The sequence below is a fragment of the Drosophila arizonae genome, chromosome 3 (genome assembly GCF_054131065.1).
Source record: "Drosophila arizonae isolate 15081-1271.41 chromosome 3, UAZ_ARI_1.0, whole genome shotgun sequence".
NCBI lineage: Eukaryota > Metazoa > Arthropoda > Insecta > Diptera > Drosophilidae > Drosophila > Drosophila arizonae.
Window position 1 is genome coordinate 6,048,887 of NC_142923.1, and position 18,696 is coordinate 6,067,582.

The 18,696-nt window shown below is 41.1% G+C and overlaps 1 protein-coding gene across 1 annotated transcript; it reads right to left on the minus strand.

Moving 5' to 3' along the window:
• Positions 1 to 1,424: 1,424 nt before the first annotated feature.
• LOC108612113 (trypsin-1) lies at positions 1,425 to 2,667 on the minus strand. Its single transcript, XM_018005014.2, has 3 exons — positions 2,420 to 2,667; positions 1,955 to 2,346; positions 1,425 to 1,880 (listed from the first exon to the last, which is right to left on the minus strand). The coding sequence occupies exons 1-3, from the start codon at positions 2,610 to 2,612 to the stop codon at positions 1,527 to 1,529; spliced, it is 939 nt and encodes a 312-aa protein (XP_017860503.1). The 5' UTR covers positions 2,613 to 2,667; the 3' UTR covers positions 1,425 to 1,526.
• Positions 2,668 to 18,696: the final 16,029 nt, after the last annotated feature.

An 18,696-nucleotide genomic window follows, 5' to 3' on the forward strand; every position in this document is an offset into this window, starting at 1 on the left:
CCTAAGTACTACTCTACTCGCTGGCATGCCTGGCCAAAGATGGCACCGTCCTTCGATGCCTTCGATGCCGCGTGTAGCATTTAAGCGACATGCCAACACTTGAGCACTTGACCATGCAATAGCTGCGGCCTCCTGCTGCTCTCCCCATGCTCCTGCTGCTCCTCCCTCTAGTTGCCGTTGCTGCAAACGTATCATTAACAAGTCACGACAAATTCGCGGTCAGACATTTGAAAAGGCAATGCCAAATTTGGTGTGGACATTGGCATTAGATAAACTCCCAACTCCATTTTCAAGTACAACTCCAACAGCACTCCCTACCAGACGTTCCTCTACCTCCCTCTCTCTCTCTCTCTCTATCACTGTCTCTCTCCCTCTGTTGCTCAAGTGCCAAGTACATGGACAGGTTGGCCGGCTGACTGCCGGCGGCTGCTTTGAACAGGGACCACCAGCCAGTCCAGCCCAGTCCAGTCCAGAGGTGTGAAAAATCTAAAATGCAAACATGCAACGAGTGCCACAATATCTCCAGACCTGCACACTCCATTTGTAGTTGCTCCCCTGGGCACTGCCCAAAATAAAAAAAATACAAAAATACAAAAAAATAAAACAATGAGCAAAATAAAAATCGAAAAGAAAATCAAATCCAGCTTCAACTCTTCCCATACGCATGAATTATTTATTTCGATTGTCTGCGCGTTGTCTTGGCGCGCTTCGTTGCATTATTTTTAGTGGCTTTGAATTTATGGGGCGAGCGATGAGTGGAGGGGCGAGTGGCGAGTGGCGAGTGGGGGCATAGCCTGGCATGGCCGAACGCTCAAATTATAGCAGGAGCATGCAAAATTTATTAACAAACATAAAAATTGCTCGAGAATTTATTTCATCTTAATTCAATTTAACAACTTAAACAGCCATAAAGTGTTCACATAGTAAATCAATGCAACGTCCTATGCAGAATTCTCCACATGTCCACGTGCATCTGCATCAGCACCAGCATCGGATGCTAGCCGGCAGTAGTTGTAGCTGCAGCTGCTGCTCCTTGGGCTCGCTTGTAAATTTATGAGCTGCGCATGAAAATGAGTCAAAACAAATTATGCCGGCAACTGCTGCGGCTGATTGACAGCGTACCTTGGCAGCAGCAGCAGCAGCAGACGGAGCAGGAGACGGCGTAGCATCGCAGCGATTATGATGTGAACGAGATAGCTATCAGCATGTAGTAGGCTGCAACAATTTTCAGGCATTAATCATTCCGCTAAATATATGAGGGTGGCTCCATAATTCACCAGCAAATACCCCAAAAGCAGCTCTCTCTCAGCTCTTCCGACTCGAGCAGAGAATTTCGACATACTCAATTTGGCGTAATAGCCGAAAATGTCTCGAGGCTCGGGGTTTTACATTCACTAGATTTTAATATCTTTATATAGATCGCATTTCTGGAATGTTTCGTGATCAGTTTATTAATGGTTTGTGAAATAATTTAAAATAATTTAAGTGTTCAAGACAGTTGAAGGGGGAGTGGGTGGGTAAGAGGCTTAGCTCTGGCAATAGCAGCCATCGGCGCTGTTCTTTTTGATCCAGTCCAGGAATTTGCTGACGCGAGCATAGACGCCTGGGGCATTGGCCTGAGCACAGCCATAGCCGAAGGAGACGACGCCGGCGAGCTTGTAGCGGCCCTCGTTGACAATCAGTGGCCCGCCGCTGTCGCCCTGGCAGGCATCCTTGCCGCCGGACTTGACCAGGCCGGCGCAGAGCATCACGTCGGCGATCTTGTCCTTGTAGCGTGTGGCGCGGCACTGCTGGTTGGTGATGATCGGCACGCTCACCTCCTGCAGGTAGTTGCTAGTGGTGCCGCCCTCCTTGACCAGGCCCCAGCCAGCAACGGTGGCCTAAGAGAGCGAGAGAAAGAGAGAGAGAGAGAGATTAGAGTAAACAGAGAGTGGCTGAGTCTCGCTGAACTTACGGTTTTGCCATCAAAGTTGTGATTGACATCGGGCAGACAGACGGGACGCATGTTGCCAGTGAGCGGCACAGGCGACTCGAGTCGCAGCAGCGCCACATCGTTGATAATGCGAGTGGGATCGTATTTGGGATGGATGGTGGTGCGCACCACCTTGCGCACAATGCCCGGATCTGACGAGGATCTGTCCAGCTGCAGCAGACGCACCGTGATCTGATCCCGATTGCCGTACACGCAATGCGCCGCCGTCAGCACGTAGCGATCGTTGATCAGCGAGCCGCCGCAGAAGAGACGGGCATAGTAGCGGCCCTTGACCAGCTGAGCGGTCCACGGATACTTGTTGCTGCGCACCTGCTGGCCGCCCACAATGCGATTCACATTGGGCGTGCCGCAGACTGTGGAAGGCAAAGCACATGAGTTGATATATGCGTAAATTAAGATAGAATTCAATGTCCATTTGGTACTCACAGCAATTGGCCTTGGTGCTGCAGCCAACGCGCGAAGGACGTGCTTTCACATCGCTGACCGGCTCCTCCACCAGCTGCTCCACCACATCCCCAAACTGTTCGCGGAGCGTGTGCTGCGGCGCCAGGTATTGGTATTGAGCCAGGGTTAGGCTGCAGGCCAGCAGCAGCGCTGCCAGGGCCAGATAACGACGCATCTTGACTGGAGTTTGTTTGGGTGGCAATTGACTTGGCTGTTTGAACAGCGCGCGCTACTTATAGCAGCTCAGGCCCGGCTTCTTCTTCTTTGTTTTCTTTCTGCTTCAGCATCAAATTTTAAATATGAATGTTTTATTGCTTGTTCGAACAGTTGGCTGATCGCGCAATTTGTGTCTTTCTTTCTTTCTTCCTTTCTTTCTGTCGTTCGTTCGTTCGCTCATGCTGTCTTTCTCCGCTTTCTTTGTTTGCTTTCAGGTTTATTTGCATAAAACTTTAAGAGATGCTCACAGCCAGAACCCAAACGCAAAATGATAAACTTTTCAACATTATTGTTTTTAACACCCTGTATTTGTGTGTGATGGGGTGTTATGATAGAGGAAGGTATAGATATCATTATACAAGAAATTTATATTATTCATATTAGATAGAAATTTATAAAATTTATAAAAAATATTTTTTGTAGAGATTTATTATTTGTAATACGTTTTTATCATATTTCACCGTTTTTCGTATCATTCCAGTATTATATAAAAATAATAATAATTAAAAATTCTATTCAATAATTTTAGATGGTAAAAAAAAAAAAAAAAATATTTTAAATATTTTCTTGAAAGTTTGCTGACTACATTTTTAATATACCTATAAAATATATTAAATATTTTACAAATTTTTTTTTTTTTTTTTTTTTTGTAATTGTCTATAGGGTATTCGCTAGTGTCATATCTATTACTTACAGAACTCTTACTTATACTTCTTAAATTTTTTTTTTTTTTTTTTTTTTTTTTTTTGCATATTCAAAATAAAGTGGAGCAAACTGTAAGCCGCCTCCGCGCATGCTGCAACTTAATGGACTTTTAATGTGTCGCTGGAGAGGCTTAGGCATACTCATCGTCGCCGTCACCAGCATCATCATCATCTACATAATGATCATTGCAGTCGTTGAGCCGCCTGTGACCCAGCTCTGTCCAGAACAAACTCAAACTCAAAACGAAACTCGCTGAGTTGGCGAATTTCGAGTGGCTTTCATTCCGATTCCATATTCTTGGCGCAGCATAAATTGTGTCGTTCACTTTTGCAGCATAAATATCCTTTAAGTGCCGGTTATCTGGTATCATCATTAACCAGCAGCCAAAACGCCTGCTTTCACGCTGCTGCGCATAATTTACCTGAAGTTTATTTTCGCAAACGGCTCTTATAACATATATATATATTTATATGTATAGCCATGGTATACATATGTATTTATTTGCCTCGCATAAGTTTATGCGGCGAGCAGATCGAGCTGGAGTCGTGCTCCTCCTTTCGCCTGCTGGCCACTCATATTTTGTGCGCCTGGAATGTCGTCGCTCTTGGGTTCTGCCCCCAAAATGCTGCGCCCCGGGCACATTCTGCACTGCATAATAAATTGTTATTAAAATAACAAAAAAGAGAGCAGCGCATGTCGGTCGCAAATGATGCAGCATGTGGCGCAAATTACCAACTTTATAATTTTATAATTAACAAATTGTACCCAATTTGGCGGTACAAAAGCATATATTTGTGCCTAAAAAATATATATATTCTATACAGTTATTTAGTTATATTATAGTTATTTAAAAACAATTTATTTGATTATGAGTTGGCACAAAGCGCACAAATATTAGAAGATTAATTAAATCATTATATATAATTTATATATAATTAATTTTATTTATTGGCGAAAATGGACAAAATTTAATTCTATTTTTAAGATATAATAAATTATGGTTAGGAATCAAAAACCTCTAGATAATAACATTGATTTACTAGTTTGGTGAATCCTTGACTTCTTCATTATAAGCTGACTTACATATAATCTATGGGACCTTTTACGCTATAAATATTTATATTCTTGACCTAATTTCATTATTGGATTTATTAAGCAAAACTCATAAATCTTACCAAAATCAATTAGTCAAAGATTCATTTCTGATTTATGCTTCTCTTTCTATAACGCACAGGCAGGTTAATATATAGCAGGTCAAAGCTCATTTAGCGCCATTCTTAAGCGAAAATATAAATAACTTTTACTCTTATGCCAACCATAATAAAATGCAAATCAGGAATAATAATAAATTTTTGTTTTCGAAATTTCTTTACTTGGTTCATTTACATAAAGTCATAAAAAGATAGCGAATAGCTAAACGAAACTGAAGCAAATATTATAATTGATTAGAGAAAGAGAATCAGAGAGAGAGAGAGAGAGAGGAAGAGTTTGAGTGAGAGGTAGAGCTTTCGGGGGCATGTATTCAATTTACAAATTTTGAATTTATAATAAAAGCACTTTTCAGAAAATATCGTTAGGTCTTTCTATCTTAATACCCGAGAAATTCTTTTATTGTATTCCGCCTTTTGCTCAAGTGGAAGCTGATTCTATGAAAAGCTCAAAGCAATTTTCTATCTAATCTATATGTAACATGCGACAGCTGCTGTATGTTGCATGACAATTGCCCTCTGCAGTAGGCGTGGCAGTGGGAGAACATAACAAGTTCATGGAGTGCATTGAACCGAATGCGCAAAACGAAAGACTTAGGCAACAAACTGAGCGCATTGCAAACTATAACAAAGAGCTTAGAAAGGTTGAATGGCATTTGGCATGGCATTCACATGGATTGGTTGGGGGATTCAATGTGTCAGTCAGTCAGTCAGTCAGTCAATCATAAATTTGCATAAGAAGATAATTGCGTTATCTAAACTGCAGTTACCAGATGCCAGTTGCCAGTTGCCAGTTGCATTTATCTAGGCGGCATAAACAATCCAGCTGTAGCTGAAGCAGAAGCAAAAGCAGAAGCATTTTAATTATTGTGTGTGACGGGCACAGACAAACAAATCATGCAGATAGATCTGTGTTTGCGGAGCCACAAACTGTTTCTTGGTCTAGCCTCTCTCGCTGACGACTGATGCGCTGCATTTGATAACTGCAAAGGCTGGGACCCTTAGATAATGAAAAGGAAGCAAGTCAGCCAGTAATTCAAATTTGTAGCACTCGCAGGCCGTTGGCCAAAGCAAACTTTATAAAGCAGCAAACGAATCTAAAGGTTGAGATCTGTTGCAGTAGCTTCTGTGGCTTCTGCTGCTGCTGCTGCTCTGCCAACTGGCAACATCTTCTTCCTCAATGACATTAATTCATTTTGTATGCAAAGCAATCAGTGACAGTAGCCGTGGCTCTTCTGGCTCCAGCTCTCTGGCTCCAGCTCCAGCTTCAGCTTCGACTTCATCTTGGACTCTTGGCAATTAGAAAAGAGTTGGAAAATTGTATGCGAGCGTAGTCGTTGTCTGGCGTTTTCTTGTTCTGCAGCATTTCTAAACTGGCACTGCGCTGTGATTTGCATTGCACGATTCTCAACTTAATTTAACATAAAGTAAACATGCGCAGTTAACAAGCCAAATACAAGCAATGAGCGTGCGGGTGCCAGTTTCTTGACTCAACACCACTCCGGGTCCAGGTCTAGCATCCAGCCAAGGGCCATCCATACATGCAAATGTCCAGCATCCGATTCCAAGTGTGATGTGCTGTGCACAAATCTAGCTCGGGCAGAAAGAAAAGCTATCCCACAGTTCTTAAATTCTTGAACTATCATTTCTTTTTTTTTTCAAAAGACTTTATTGTGAGTAAATCAATAATTTATTTTGAGGGTTTACCAATTTAATTTTTGGTATATAAATATATATATTTTTTAGAATATAGAAATTTAAATTAATATTTATTTCAGTTATAATTATTAATATCAGGAAATGAGAGAAATCTTAGATTTATGTTGAATATTAGAGCTATTATAGGTTTTTACAATATCAGGTAAATTGTTGATAAATATTAATTCCCTTTATTGTCGATCCAACTGATCTAATATTACCAAAGTTTTTATTCCTCTAGTAAATATAATTAATTAATTTCAGTAAAACTTTACATGACACAACATTTTTAGCACTGAAATATTCATAGGCAGCTCAAACAGAAATAAACTACGTAAAGCACAGCTTGCAGCTGTGATAGTTGCTGTCATGAATCATGATAAATGCGTGAATCACATTCGATTATAATTTAGTTAGAAATAGCCAGCTAAGGCTAAAAGCTGTAAAGCTGGAGCTGAGGTGGATTTTAGTTGGCTTCAAGCGAAGTATGCTGCATACTTTTGGGCTGAAAATTACATTGTGCGGAGCCCTTTTATGGAACAGAAACATATGGAAGCTGCTTGTAAATGTTTATGCTAAAACGTGTACAACTGCGTCGAATGAGGAGCTTAAATACAACGGGAGCTACAAATATAGTCTCTATCTCAAGAGAAGTCCACAAATTTGTTGTGAAAGAAGTCTTTCAAAATTTCAGCTAGATCCAACTAGGTTTCATGTGTAAAAGCTACAGATGATGGCAGTTTGACAATGTCAATTTTTCACTGTCTCCCTCTCCCTCTCTCTCTCTCTCTCTCTCTCTCTTTAGTTTAAACCAAACATTTAATCACATATTGCACTGATATTTGGGCACATAATTATTTTTATGCCAAGTCAGTTGAAGACCCAGCTGCAGTGCAGTTCAGCCTGGTCTAAACAAAAGTTCTCTCACAAGTCAACAAGCCAGGCGTGAGACAGTTTAACATGGCGTAGAGTGAAGAGTTTATTAAACTGCCTGCCCCAGCAGAGCAAGACCACGAGACCAGCTAGCAAATCCTTGTGCAGGGTAATTGATCATTTGAGTTATAAACACGCACCACAAAGTTGTCTGGCCTGGGTTGGTCTGGCCTAGGCTCTCGGTGTCCATGTCGCAATGTAAGCCTGTCGCCATGGCCCCAGCCACAGATGGCAATCGTTGTTATGGCCACGCCTGCCGCATGGCTAAAGGGCCCTGTGGCTGGACGCTTTGCATGTCTAACAATTGTTCTTCTAATTGCGTTTATGACCAAAGGAAGCTATGGGCAGTCCAATAACATTGGCTTGTAAACGCAATCGGACAAGATAATCTCAGTCAGCGCCCCAAAAAAGGGCCGTTGCGTTGACGTGTGGCATGTGGCATGCGGCATACCGCATGCATTTGGGCGCAACGAATTGCCGCTGAATTCTGATTGAGTTCTTCAAATTGGCATTGGCATTGATAGAAAAGCGTTACATTTCGCATTTATGGCTCGCCCATTAACTGCTCCACCAGGTTGACAGCCAATCCAAGTGGCAAACAGAAACAGCAAGAAAATTATATATATGAAAGCTAAATAAGATGCTCTGAAGTTGCTAAGACGAATTGCAGAGGGCGTCGTTGGTTGACGTCTGAGTGAATCAAGTTCGAAGGGCTTTAGCAGTAGAGAGTTATTTATATAGTAAAAATCTAAAAAAAAAAACTTAAATTTGCCAATCTAAAAGAGTTCCTTACATAATGCTTCCATTAGCTGTTATATTATCATTAAGAAATACATTTATTTACGTATATTTATCTTATATATAATGAATGGCGTCTACTAATACTGTATTATTTGCGCTACCATGGATATCATTTAATTATTGAATTTATTATTCATCAATATTATTTTAACAATTAAATTACTATGTACAATATTTAACTTTTCATCAAAAAATAAGCATAAAAAGTGTAACATATTTGTATTAATAATATAAAATAAATATTAGTAATTATTATATATTTGTTTTAAATATTTAATAATAATTAATTATTTAACAAAATGTATTCATAGAATATACAGTAAAATACGAATATTATATAATTTTTCCAAAAATATAATTTATCAAATAATTTAAAATTTGTATAAAAAAAAAATAAATAAATAAATGTATGAATACATTAAAAAATATGTATTTAATATTATTTAATTTTCTAAAATTATATAATCTTAGAGAACTAATTTAAAAGTCTTTTAAGTGTCATATACTCAGCGTATAATAAAATTTGTTTATATTCAATATGATATCTGAAATTGAGGTTATTTTATGTATGTAACCGAAACTCACATCTGTGCTTCATCTGCTTTACTCAGCCCGAGTAAGTCTGTCTCTATTTATTTTTATATAATTAAAGACACCATCTCAGCTCCTTCGACTATATCCATTGTTTTATCCAATTGCAGCTGTTAATGAAGTCAACTGCTGTTGTCGTCTCGATATGCCGCAGTGTCACAGCAGCGCGAGGGCTGCGCGCAGATCGTGCAATCGCAAGTTATGGAGCTGAATGAAGCGCAGCCAGAAGGAAAAAACACACAGAAGAATTTTACGTCAAATAAAAGAAAAAAGGAAAAGGAGCAGCGATAGCGAGAAGGCAGACTGCACACGTGATGTGTGTGTGTGTGTGTATGTGCCAAGGGTGTGTGTGGCTAACTTAAATCAGTGGAAAATTGAAGAGCAGCGCAGTGTCTAATGATAACTGCTGGTGCTTTAGAGGCGCGAGATTGCGGAAATTTCAAGACGCCGACAGCGTTGGCAATGGCTGCAACAGACAAAGCAACAACAACGACAACAACAGCAGCAGCAACAGCAACAAAGAGCTGGAGCTGCACAACAACGACAAGTGTCAAGTGAAGCTTAGATAAATTTCAAAAGGGCAACAACATGGCCAAACACATGGCTTAGAAGAAGCAGCCACGTACCTGATCGAGCCGCCAGATGAAATCGGCCAATAAAGCGCGAGGCAACGGCAGAGGCAGTGGCAGAGGCAGAGGCAGAGGCAGAGGCAGTGGAGTAGTAGGAGCAGCGACACTGCAGCCTCACCTTGCCATGCCGCACAAGTAGCCTCAGGGCGGCCGGCGACTTTAAATTAGATTCAGACTCAGTTTCAAGCGGCAATCGCAATCGCAGTCGCAGTCGCAGTCGCAGCATCCTCAGCTTGGCCGTCGTTGCTCGTATTTGAACTTGCGAACACGCTCTTGGCCCTTAACATTTTTGACCGTCATTTCGGCGATATAAAAAATTCCAGCTCGCTGCTGTCGCTTGTTGCTGTTGCTGTTTGTTGTTGCTGTTGTTGTTGCTCGTTTGTTGCTGAGAGCGAAAATGCTCTGGGTTGCACTTTCTTCGCCGTGGCGGGGCAGCAAAAGTGTAGATCAACGCGAAATCTAATTTATGCGGCAGATAGCCATGCAACATGTTGCACGATGATGAAAATGCAGCAGCCAGCAGCCAGCATGGCAATATTTTTATTTAAAAATTAAAAAAAAAAAAAAACAGCAACAACAACAACCACAACAACAGAGGCAGCGACTGCGCTGTGGCGAACAACAACGACGCATGTTTTATGACTCTCATTGTCATTTATGCAAATTAGACAACGGCGCAGCGCGGCAACAGGAACAGCAGAAGAATCACCTACAGAGATCCCCGCTCGTGTCTGGTTCAGGCTCAGAGCCGACGCTGATCCCAGCGCACTTCAATTTCTAAGCAACGGCGCAAATTTCCCACCGAATGGTTGGGCTTTTGTCATGAACCGGGTCGGCTGTCGACTGTCCTGGCTGTCCGTTTTAGCCTGGCCGGCTGACTCTGCCTGCCTTGTTGGTTATGAGCAACATGTTTTATGATATCTGCCGGTGATTTATTATCATTTGATTTAAAAAGCAGTAGACAGGACACACATCAATACAGGACAGTGGATGCTGGACAGCGGACAGCGGACAGCGAACCGAGGACAGAGGACAACGAACACTGGTCAACCGCAGACCCTTGGCGTTATTTATAGTTTGGACTGTCTTGAGCTCTAAGCTTCGACGGCAAAGCGGTGCTGTGTGTGCGCCGGATAGAGTCTGCATTTCATGCTTATTATAGAAATGTGCACTTTTATGAGCGCGCACAGCATGTTAAAGGTGGAGAAAGAGCAAGCGCAATAGCCTTTTGGCCATTTTAATTAGCGTGCCGCTTTGCCAACGGCCAACGGCCAACGTCCAACAACGAATGACTTAGGCAACAAACTTGATTTGTGTTGACTTTAGCGGGAATCATAAAATGCGGCTAATTAATTTAAGATGCGCGTCTGGACAGCGTTTAATATGATGTCCGGCTTAGTTACAGATCATTTAAGCTTAGCCAGCTAAGCAGAGCCATAGGGCATTCGGAACATAGAGTAAAATGTGGAGCATAAAATAATAAATAATTATGCAAGCCAGCATCATCTTATGCGATAGATATTATATACATACGTAATTAATCATAAGCGTTTTAAAGCAAGCGCCATTGGTTCAATTTTACTGTTTTTATTTTTCAATTATTTTAATTAGTTTTTTATGCCTATGCAAATCACGTGAAATTTGATCTGGGATAATAAAAGTTGCAGTTCCGTTTGCATAAATTTGCTCATAGCTCACACATATTTCACAATCGCAGAGCTCATCATTTGAGTCTATTACGTGTTAAGCTGCAGCCCAATGATGCGCTTAACTATGCGCTCATCTCTGTGATGCACTTGGCTATAAATAGGCATTAGTTCTTTTATTGTTGTTATTGCAGTAAAGAGAATACAATTTATTGCCTTCACATATATTTGATTCAAGGGGTTGACTAAAAAGTATGCAGAAATATGTATTGGAAGTTCATCTTGAGTGTATTTAATAATTCTATTATCTCTGTGATTGATGGCGAAACTTGGTCAACAGTAATATCTCAATGTTATGCCAAATATTTATTATTTTAACTGCTCTTATGATTTAAGTAAAATAAATATCAGCTTATTCATGAACACGTTAGAAAAATATGAAGAGCTCTTACTTATTTATTTATTGTTATTATGTGTTGAATTAATGTTATTCATATTTGGTATCTTCGCAACACGATTGATGTAGTATAATTCTCATCTTGCCAGAGAACTATAACTGAATTGACATATTCTAAAAAAAAATCGAAGAATATATTTGCTGAAGTTCCATTGCAATTAATATTAATGGCATACAAGATGTGTAATTTTCACATTTATTGTGGTTTTTTATTGTGTACCTTTTGGTAGCATGGAAGACTCGAATGTCTTAATTTAGTAAACAAATAAATGACTAAAAGAACAAGAGCAGGTTATATGACTTAGCCTTATTTGCTATATATATCGATATATAGATGTAGCATATAAATTACCCTGTGAAGGCATTGATTAGATTTAACCATATATATATAAATCCAGATACTTATAAGACATATACTCTTTCCCACAAACTTGAAAGTCAACCTTCGCCACATGGCAACTATTAGATGTATTTACATCTTATTACATTCTGTTCGTGGCGCTTATGTAATTAACTGTCCATTCACGTGCCAGCACAGCATGGGCAATGACATCATCTGGCTAGCCCCCACCCAGCTCCGACCCTCCGCTATCTTCGAGAACTTTCGCATTCGAATTGCTTGTGTTCAAGCCAAAACGGACAAAAGCTTGACTTGAATTATGGCCAAGTCGATGACGATGCGCCGTTAGTTAAGCTCGCTTACGTTGTCTCAACTGCCTCAACCGCCCACACTTGGCTATTGAACCGAATCAGGCGCGAGCTTGGGCTCGGGCTCTCGGCCCGTGGCCCGTGGCCCGTGGCCCGTGGAGTATTTTCAATTGCAAATTGAATTCAATCATTGACTGTAATTTGGCACACTCACCCCACAGAGACAGGCAGTTCGGCACTGCGACTCGACTATGTTTAACAGTTAAATGTTGCAGCGGCGTTTGCATTTAACACGCGCAAATTGCTGCTGCTGCTGCTGCAACAACTGCCATGGGCAGCCCGGAATGGGCATGCAGCAAAGTCAAAGTCAAGACAACAGGAGACGACGACCATTAGAAATTCTAATTTTTTCCAGCTACGAAAACAATTGGCTATGGCAATGGCAATAGCAATAGCCATAGCTGTTGTTGTTGTTGTTGTTGTTGTTGGTGCTGCTGCTGCAATCAGCTATACAAAAGTCACCCACAAGCAGCAGCAGCAGCAGCATCAGCAGCAGAAGAAGGTGGCAAATATGTTAGTCACGTTGTTTGTACGGCTTACGGCTTACGGGTGTCCACGGGGGCTTGGCTGTTAGCCGTGGCCGAGCTTTCTTTGGTGTTGCTGCTGCCATTGACAACAAACGACAAACGGCGACGATGTTGCTGCTGCGTCGACCGCTGCTGTTGATGATGAGGCGGCTGTTGTTGTTACAGCAGATGCCGCCATAAACAATTGCGATAAAAAACCGTGCGAATTTCTCACGAACAGTTTTAAGGCAACAACAACATGGATCGATGTGTGTGTGTATGTATGTAGTACTATATGGGTAAAATTCTACCCACAACACACTGTCTGACGACTCTAATTCTTGGCGCATGTTTTGCCTGGCGGTATTTGCGCTTTGATTGCCCAAATCCAAAAGCAGCAACAGAAACAGCAACAGCAACAGCAACTAGCAACAGCAACTGGCAACTGGCAACAGCAACAGCAACTGGCAACAACATCTTTTGCCTTAAGTGGGCTGTGGGTCAAGCCATGGCCAGCATTGTTGTGGCACTAATGATTTTGGCATGGTATACAATTGATTGATTGCTTGATTGAGTGCATTGAACCGCAATGGTCAGGGCTGGGGCAGAGGGCCAGAGCACCACACGGCAAAGGTCAATTGGTTTGTCCGCTCGTCGGCAGCAGCTGGGCCCTTTGCCTGTGACAAGTTTTACATGCATTGCTTTCATAACAACAATAACAACAACAACAACAACAGCAACAACTGCAACAGTTGCTGCTGCAGCTCAAAAAAACTCACGTCGAGAAAATTGTCCAACTGTTGGGTTTATTATTTCGATTGCATAGTCAACAGAGAGCGCGATGGAGCAAGACAGAGATGGGAGAGAGAGAGAGAGACTAGTGGAGAGCTAGAATGAGAGCGGGTTAGAGTGTAGCGGAAAGATTTTATAGAACCCAAGGCACGTAGCAGCACTTTGGCTTTGTCTGCCGCAGCAACTTGCAACTTGGAGCAACCGAGCAACAGCTTCCCTTCCCCTCCCTCCGACTTTCAATGTGTGTCTGCCGCTGCTGCTGCTGTGAGCACCACTTCTAATGATGCAAGCGAGGTCGTTTCAGCCAGCCAGCAACAAAGTTCTGCAACTTTTTGTGTTGCTGCCGTTGATGTTGCTGTTGCATAGTCTGCCCGGCAGGCCTCCAGTTGCGGCTGCCTGCCTGCAATTCTTTTTCTTTTTTTTTCTCCTTCTTTTCTTTTTTGTTGTTGCTGCAGCCCCAGAGTCCATGCTTATTTTCTATTACTGCTTTTTCCACTTAAGGCCATTGCACTTTTTACGTGCAATGCCATGGAGGGCTTCTTGGCCATTGCCGTCGTCGTCGTCGATGCTGTTGTTGTTGCTGTTTGGCTGACTAGCAGAGCTGAGCTGGCTGGCTAGCTGGCTGGCAGGCTAGCTAAACGTGCAAAGGTTGTGAAAATGCTGACGCTGTGTGTGTGTGTGTGGAAAAGTTGGCAACAAATTTTGCGTCATGCTTGGAAAAAATGAAATGGAGCGAAAAAATGTTGTTGCTGGACAAAGCACCGACTCAGATCTTCATGTTGCTGCTGCTGCTGCTGCTGCAGTTGCTGTTGCTGTTGCTACGGCTGTTTGTCTGCTGTAAGCGAAATATGGGACTTTTTAGGTTCGTTGACTTTGAACATTGCATTGGCATTGTTCTTCTCACTTTATTATTTGCTTTGTGGAGGCTGCGGCTGCCGTTCTGTTGTGCAACAATTCGCGTGCAGTAGCCACAACAATAACAACAACAACAACAACAACAGCAGTTGAGCCTGCTGCCTGCTGCCTGCTGCCTGGTAAACAAAGCGCAAATAATTCATAGCAAAAGCAAGCCATTGCTCGGTAGTCTTCAGTCTGACCCTTTCATTAGACGCAGCAGCAGCAGCAACAGCAGCAAACAGGCAAACTTTATGCATCCTGCGCGTTGATTTCCATTTAAACGACAGCGTTAGAGAAACAGCAACACAAACATAAACAGAAGCAGAACCAGAGGCAGAGGCAGAGGCAGAAGAGCACAAACAAACACATATAGAAAACTGGCTTCCTTGATGCTATCCAGTGATCCAAACGAAAAGCGAAAGAACCCATTAAAATAGCTGCAACTATAGCAGCAACAGTTGCAACTGCGGCTGCAACTACGGATACTGCGCGGTAGGTTGTTGTCACCCATGCGCTTTGTGGCCTTTTGATTTGTTGGCCCAACACGACAAGCGACAACTTTGGCCTCCAACTGAAGGCTGCTGGCCCACAGACAAAAGCTGCAACAATTTCGCCCTCTCCACTAAGGCTGTGCCCAGAGACCTTTAATACGTATGATACATATTTTGAATGCAACAGCTGCAGAGATATGTTGTATATCGAGCTGAAAGAGAGGAGACTTCACAAACACTGACTTGGAAATAAAATTGTTGATACTTTCGTGCTTATTAATTCTGTATTAATTTATAGTCCAATATTTTAGATAACAATAAAAAACAAAATAATAAAAAATAATTAAAAAGAATAATTCTGTATTAAATTATAGTTTAATATATAATAAAAAGATAAAGATTATTAGCAGCTCCTCATCCTTTCATAGAACTCACCTTTGCACTCGTATGTAATTTGCATTTGAATAAAACTCTCATAATATGCCAGGCACAATAAATTTGCATCATATAATACCTCAGTCTATTCATAAGACCAGCCGCAATGCAAATGGCAGAGTGAAGAGAATCGTAAAGCACGTAGCGGCTGCAATTTGTTCGTGCTTAGGCGCAAGAAAGAAAGCAGCTCAGCTGCAACTGCGGCCGCTGCGTGCAGCAATTAGTGGCAAATTGCATGGGAAAATTCTATCCAAAAATTATGCAAAAAATAATGCCGTGCGGGTGAGCTGCAACAGTCATAGCAAAAGCCGAGGGGCACATGAAAAAAAGGAGAAAAAAAAACGAAAGACTTCAGACACGAACTTGACGCATTTGGGCTGAGTTCTTAACAGTAAAATGTTGCAACAACTGCAAGAATCCACTCCTCCACTTGCCCAACTGCCTGGCAATTTGTGGAAATTGGGAAATTCAATAAGGAATCACTATGATTAGCATTTATGTGCGCTGCATTCGGCAGTGGAAAGAAATGCTTCCTTGTTGGCGCTCTGCTCTGGCTTATCTTATGTTTATTCGCTCGTTTGGCTAAAAACAAAATCGAAAACTTAACCTTAAACTTGGCGTGTTTAGTTGGCTTTTACACACACACACACACACAATCACAAAAAAAAAACCCAAAGACAAAAACCAAGTCAAAAGCTGTTGGCCCAGTCGCATGCATGCGCACATTTGACGTAATGGGCTGCAACAACAACAACAACAACAAACAACAGCGACTGGGCAAAAGTTCATTACTCTACTTAGGGCCACATTTGCCACAGCCTCACAGAGTTGAACCTGTGCCTGGAACCTCTTAGCGGATTCTCAGATACACCGCAGAGGTCGCTGAGCCTTCAACATGATCATCATCATCAGCAGCATCATCATGATCGTAGTCTGAGGGCTTTGCTTTTGGTTTTCGGTGTGGTTCGGTTTCGGCTTTCAGTTTTTTCCAGGGAACTGTGGTTTCTGTTTCAAGTGGGCGGTCAAGGAAGTTGTCGCTGGTTAGGGGCTTTTCGCAAATGCCAAAACATTTCTGCCAATATGCTAAACACGTTTCGCTTGCCCAGCGAGCGACCTACCCAATGCCCAGTGCCCAGTGCCGACTTCTATTTCTATAGTTGCCCCCGAGCACAGAGCTCAAATCATTTCAAACAAAGATGTGCATTAAGTTGATAAATCCAGCCAACTGCCAACTGCACATAAATTGCATGCCGGCGGCCCGATAATTGGTTGGGCAACTGTCTGGAGTCTGGAGTCTATGGGCCTGTGTTTAGTTTGCCCAGACTGTTGGGCTTTTGGGCAATTGTTATGAACATGTCAAAGTTAACGAGTGTGCCGTCAGCGATTTCAACTGTCAGCCGAGGAAAAGTGTTAAGTGGCTGAGCAGATGGCAGAAAGCGAAGGCGGCAGGATTCATAGAAAGTGTTCAGCAGCAGCAGCTGCTGACCGTGGGTCTATGCAAATAACAATTTATCTCTCTTATAGAAGTTAATAATGAATCGAAGAAGTGGAAGCACAGAGGAGGAGGACTACTAACTGCTAACTAAATAAAAGTATATTTAAGGAGCATGGAAAACAATTATTATCAATGTGATTAGGGGGCAACATGATTTAATCATAGTTTTTAATAATGAGAAAATCCAAGTCATTTGAGTAATTTGTAAACAATGTAATGTCGATTAAAATATACCTAAAATGTATATATTTAGTTGAATAAAGTCTAAGCTTGAGTAATTATGGCAAGTATATTGAGAAAAGTTGTTAGTGAAGGTCGTTCAAGTTAAAGATGAATACATATTTATGTATATGAAATCGAAGCAAATCAACCTTTAACATTGATAGATTTTATCCGTCTAATACATATGCTATAAAGCAATTTTTAGAAGAATATACAACGTGAGTTACCTGTAATGAATACCTGTAATGAATGCAAATTCGCAAGCATTACAATCGCTAAAATATTTTCTTAATTGTTTGATTTATATTGATAATTAAATTGTTTCTTTATTGCACTTAGTGTTAAAAGCGAAACATAAGCACGCAAATCATTTTTATGGGAGGCACCAATTCATTATGGGTGCTGAGATGTACGCGAAGTTGTATATCTTTATTATAATTATATATAAAAAAAATCATATAATACAACTTTGCTTTAAATTATAAAAATATTTATAGCTTTACGTAAATATTTTATTAAATATTTTATTTTCTATTAATTTATAAAATAATTTATAATTATATATGTACATAAATTTTTAATCACTTTATGTATTATTATATATTAAATTAGTTGCGATTAAACAGGTATTTTTATTTATTTTTTATGTTGACAAATTAATCATTTACTAATAAAATTATTTAGAATACTAAATATTAATTTTAAACTATTGTATGTATTCATATATTTTAAATTATTTATTTCTTTGGTATTTTAGACAGACAAATCTTTATTGTATTCATATGGTATGAATCTGAAATTAAGTAGTCAAAATCTTTTGCAGTACACGTTGTTGAAGGTCGTTCAAGGTCGGCAGACAGCTCGTGCCAGCTAGGTAAAGAGAACTGAAAAAGCTGTTACAAGTCATAATACATTGTTAGCTGTCAGCTGAAGTGCCTATGTGTATTCTAACTGCTGATTACAATAATTGATTCGAATGCACACGGCGCAAGCATAGACAGCATAGCAAGAATACATAATTCATTATTTGACTTGTGTTAATAATAATTGTTTTGCTTTGATTTCTGATTAGCGCTCATATGAATGGCAAATGACGTAATTGCGCATCTCTGGAGCCAGCGAATAAGTGAGTGCTCATACATGTTGTGTTTGGTTTAGGTTAAACAGTCAATTAAATAAAATAAGTAAAAAGCTGAGCTTCACTTTGGCCTGTGCCTTGTGTGCGTTGAGGCGTGGCAATGATCTGCGTTGTTGCTGTTGCTGCTGCTGTTGCTGCTGCATCATGTCGCATGATGTGTGCAAAAGGCATTAAACATTAAACACTTCTCTCGGCTATTAATAGCACTAAAGATGATTAATTACGAGTCACTTCAGCGTCTGCCGTTGGACAATTGAAATGCAAACACAGCCCACAGCTAACAGCCAACTGCCAACTGGTAGCCAGATGGCAACAGGTGCAGCAGCAACAGGTAGCATCAGCTCATATGTGCGCTATGATCTCATCTCATCCCATCGTAGAGCGCTGTGCCTCGGCACGCACCCGACACACGACCTTGCCAATGCCAGCCGATCTATGATAGCCAGCTGCAGTTGCTGCTGTCCAGATCGCGTCATATTAAAATTTTAATTAACATTTAATTACCCTATTGGGAAAATGCTTGCTTCAGTTTTCTGCATGCTCATGTTGCTGCTAGTTTTCCATTTTCTCTATTTTCCATTTGCCAATTGGCTGCACGGGCTCCCAGCGCAGCATTGCTCATTGCTCAGCTATGCAAAGGCGCTGCGATTGGAGCATATGTCAAATAAATTTCGCTGCGGCTGTGCTCTGT